The sequence below is a fragment of the Oryzias latipes genome, chromosome 14, assembly GCF_002234675.1.
Source record: "Oryzias latipes chromosome 14, ASM223467v1".
Taxonomy (NCBI): Eukaryota; Metazoa; Chordata; class Actinopteri; order Beloniformes; family Adrianichthyidae; genus Oryzias; species Oryzias latipes.
The window spans coordinates 5,653,777-5,657,668 of record NC_019872.2 but is presented as its reverse complement, the minus strand read 5'-3'; the positions used below and the strand labels follow the sequence as shown (position 1 = coordinate 5,657,668).

Below are 3,892 nucleotides of genomic sequence, written 5' to 3'. Positions count from 1 at the left end.
GTTTTTTTCTCTGTCCTCTCAGAACGGGCAGCTGCAGCAGCGCTTGGACAATGTCCAGAGAGACTTCATAGTCTTCAACAGAGAAAAGTAAGAAAACTTCTCGACCTGACCTGCATCCCACACACAATAATGTCCTGCAGTGAAATTAAAAAAAACAATCTGTTTATTCTGAAAGTTAACTTCTTTTGTTTAAAAAATTGCCAAAATGAAGTTAATATGTGATAAAAACTGCTTATATTTTCCAAGAGTTCTGTTTGTGTTAAACTAATACTTATACAACTAATTACCATACTCATTCAAATTCCATAGCAAATACTAAGACTTGTTACACTTCACCTAAAACAGTTAACGCCTTAGTCACAATTGCCCTTATAAGTGAATATGGGCTGTCTGTGAGTGAATATTGGCAATTTTAAGATCATAGACCACACGGCATCCAGGAGAACAAAAATGTTTATGTACGTTTTTTCTACTGGCATGCTAAGAGTTACAGGTCATAGCAAACATTTAAACAACATGGCCGTATGAGCCTCAAGGGAACTGCAAGCCATAACTGCTTACAACCCTTCAAGGGCCCAGACAGCCCAAAAACCTGCAGCCCCCATATGGGTCAACCCCCCGCACAGAGGCATGTAACTTAGACATAGTCAGGGACAACTGTAGTGCAAATCAGAAAACAAACCAAATTAGTACAAATTTAAGCTACTTAGAACAATTGTTACTTTTTGCTGATCCACATTTTTGGCCAAAGCTTGATTAATTGAAACTTGTCACTTTTCATTTGCACCAAATTTGGTTCAAGTTGTGTTAGTGAAGCTCTGTGTCTTACATGAGAAGTGTTGTAGAACCTATAGAATAGGACTTCTTTCACTAACTTGAAAAGGAGCATAATAATGTTTTTGAATTACAGTTTTAGGTAATATAAAATTAATATATACAATGTTCTATAATTAGGGCGAGTTTAATAAAATGTTTTTTCCTCCAAACAGGTCAAGAAAAGCAGCAGTGGACACTTCAGAGTTCTCCATGAGTGAGAAAAACAAGGCAATAGAAGATGGACAAAACAATAACGTTGAGCCAACCCCATTTTTATCAGGATAGGCCATATACTCTCTAACCCTTTCCTCACTCCTTGCACCTGCTTGTTGATTAGCAAACAATGCCCAGACAGCTACAGTTCTTGCACTCACTGCTGCCAACACTGTTTGCACGTCTGCAACCCTGTTCACCCTTACACAAGTCCTGCTGTCAGGAAACCTAGAGCGGCTGGATTGAGACGGACTCCTTGAGCAGCAGCCATGTCAGACTCTTCCCTTCGCTGTCACCAAAAAACGAAAAAAAAAAGGAATCAACTCTCTGCAGTTTCACTCATAAAATGCTCCCTTAAACCACTCCGGTGCTCACATGGCTGCTCAGAGAGACATAGCCAGATCCTTGCCAAAAGGAAAACAGGAGTGAATCTGCTTAGCTGGTTGGCTGCGCCTGAAATGTTTGAGCTGCACGCTGGCAGAATACAGTTTTTGAAAAAATGGTTAAATTTGTGTTCAAGCAAGGTCTTTAAAAGCATTTCTCTTGTTCAACTTTAAAACCTTTATGTGGGAAGCTTTAAAGAAGGGTTTTTTACCCAACGATGGCATTCTAGCATGGCAGGAAAACAAACTTTAAAACTGAGATTTAGGCAAAACACAGAGAGCAGACTCCTACAAGTATTCGGGCCAGCATAAGAAAAAATAGACTTTACGAGAAAAAAGTTATAAAATTAAGGGAAAAAAAGTCGTAATTCTAAGATAATAAAGTTGTAAAATTACAAGAAATTAAGTAGTAAAATTATGACTATAAAAATGTAACATTATGATGAAAAAGTGGTAATTTTTTGAGAATAAAGTTTTAAACTTATAGAATGAAGTTGTAAAATTATGAGAGAAAAATTCATAATTATACTAAAATAAAGTTGTAAAATTACAAGAAATTAAGTAGTAAAATTATGACTATAAAAATGTAACATTATGATGAAAAAGTGGTAATTTTTTGAGAATAAAGTTTTAAACTTATAGAATGAAGTTGTAAAATTATGAGAGAAAAATTCATAATTATACTAAAATAAAGTTGTAAAATTACAAGAACAAAAATGTAACTTATAAGAAAAGTTGTAATTTTTCGAGATTATAGTTTACATATCCGAGATTAAAGTTTAAAATTTATGAGAATAAAGTTGTAAAATTATGAGAAAAAACAGATTTCTATGATAAACTAAAGGTTTATTGCAAAGCTTAATGGCTACATTGATAGATTTAGTTTCCACGTAATGTGGATGAAGGCTTAAACAATCAACTAGCTTATATGGCTTTTTCCCTGTAAAATGTCAACTTTTTTCTCTAATTTCGCAAAATTATCATTGTAAAATTGACTTTTTTTCTCTTAGTTTTGTGAGTTTTCTCATAAATTACTCTTAATTTTTTTTATGGTGGCCAGAATATTCCATTGTAGAATTCTGAAATGCTTGTGATTGAAAATAAAAATAAAAATGAGCATGAATGACTCAGATACATGCTGTGGGGATTATACTTTTGTTAATGAATCTAGTGTAGAACCCCAGTTCAGTCAGAAAATCATGTGCCTCAATCAGTCTTTAGCTCAAGTTACAAGTAGTAATATACAGGTTTGTTTGCAGCATTATGTTCAGAAGCATTTTGGGGTTTTTGGCTGGTGATCCGAGTAAACAAGCTAAATCCTTTGATTCTCGGATTAAAGCCTATTTAAAAGCAACTGGTGCCAGGCTGAGTGCAGCGTACCCACTAGAGGCTTGTTACACAAGCAAGTCTGTACCCTCTTACTCCAATGTAAAGTGGTCCTCTGTGGCGAGATCTTATATGTGGGCCTATATGTGTGTGTGTGATAACTACTGGGGGTAAATTTTGATGAACTAAAGTTTATTTGATAGCAGATTTCTGAAAATTCTTTTCAAATGGCAGGCAATTGTCAAATCCAGTAAACCAAATTACTCTAAATTTTAGGCTTGACCTGCCTATTTTTCAGGTTTTGTGACGTTACATCTGACTAAAGTAGAGACTACCATAAAGCAAAAACCTTGCTGCAAACTTCTCCATGTGGAAACCAGTGATTACATATGATGTCCATCTCTTTTATAGTCTCTGGTTTGGACAAAAAAAGAACAGATTTGACCACAACATAAGTACACAAGCAAACAGCCTCTATATTACGACAGGTACCATGTCATGGGTTTGAAGACAACTTCTTTATTCTATTTTTGAAAGTTTGAGTTTTATTCAGGTTGCCTGATGTAGCTAAAACTTTAACGCAAATTAATCTTGGTCAAATTTTTGTCCAAATCCCACAAGTCTTTGGCTCATTTTGCAAATGCTTAACTGGGGGGTTAAAATAGTAAAGCTAGCTGGTCGATGTTTGATCTGCACCGACCCTTGCTTTGCACATGCGTCTTCATTAAATGTAGCATTTATGCACAAAGAGACAGAAAAATCTGAAGCTGTGAGCAAATACATTTCCCCTTAGGGATGGTTTTATAGATGTGGATTAAACTCTTGGACAAGATTAGTACTTTAGTGTTGTCTGATCTGTAATGTGTTTTTTGTCAAATATCTGTTCATGTTCTACTTTTGTGTTAGATACACTTTACTTTAGAATGTGCCACCAGACATCTGTTTGCAGTCTTACAGCAACAATCTCAAATTCTTCTGCAGACAAATGTTGCGACTGTAGAAGGCAAAGAAACACTTCGAAGTCTTCACGTGAGACCGGACTAAAAAAAGTCTCTAACGTTTGCAGAGGACTCTTATACTCAAAGAACACCAAAAATTTGGATTATTTTCTTCCCACATTAAAAAAAAAAGCAACTTAATTTCTACCAATACAT

At 35.2% G+C, this 3,892-nt stretch overlaps 1 protein-coding gene across 2 annotated transcripts in view; it reads left to right on the top strand.

Moving 5' to 3' along the window:
* Window positions 1-3,570, top strand: part of stk32a (serine/threonine kinase 32A) — a 70,126-nt gene extending 66,556 nt beyond the window's left edge. For both annotated transcript variants that reach the window (XM_004084211.4, XM_011492373.3), the window contains 2 exons: window positions 23-87; window positions 990-3,570. In XM_004084211.4, coding sequence (XP_004084259.2) covers window positions 23-87; window positions 990-1,101 — 177 coding nt within the window. In that variant the 3' untranslated portion in view covers window positions 1,102-3,570. The remainder of the gene's footprint in view (window positions 1-22; window positions 88-989) is intronic.
* The last annotated feature ends 322 nt before the right edge of the window (window positions 3,571-3,892 follow it).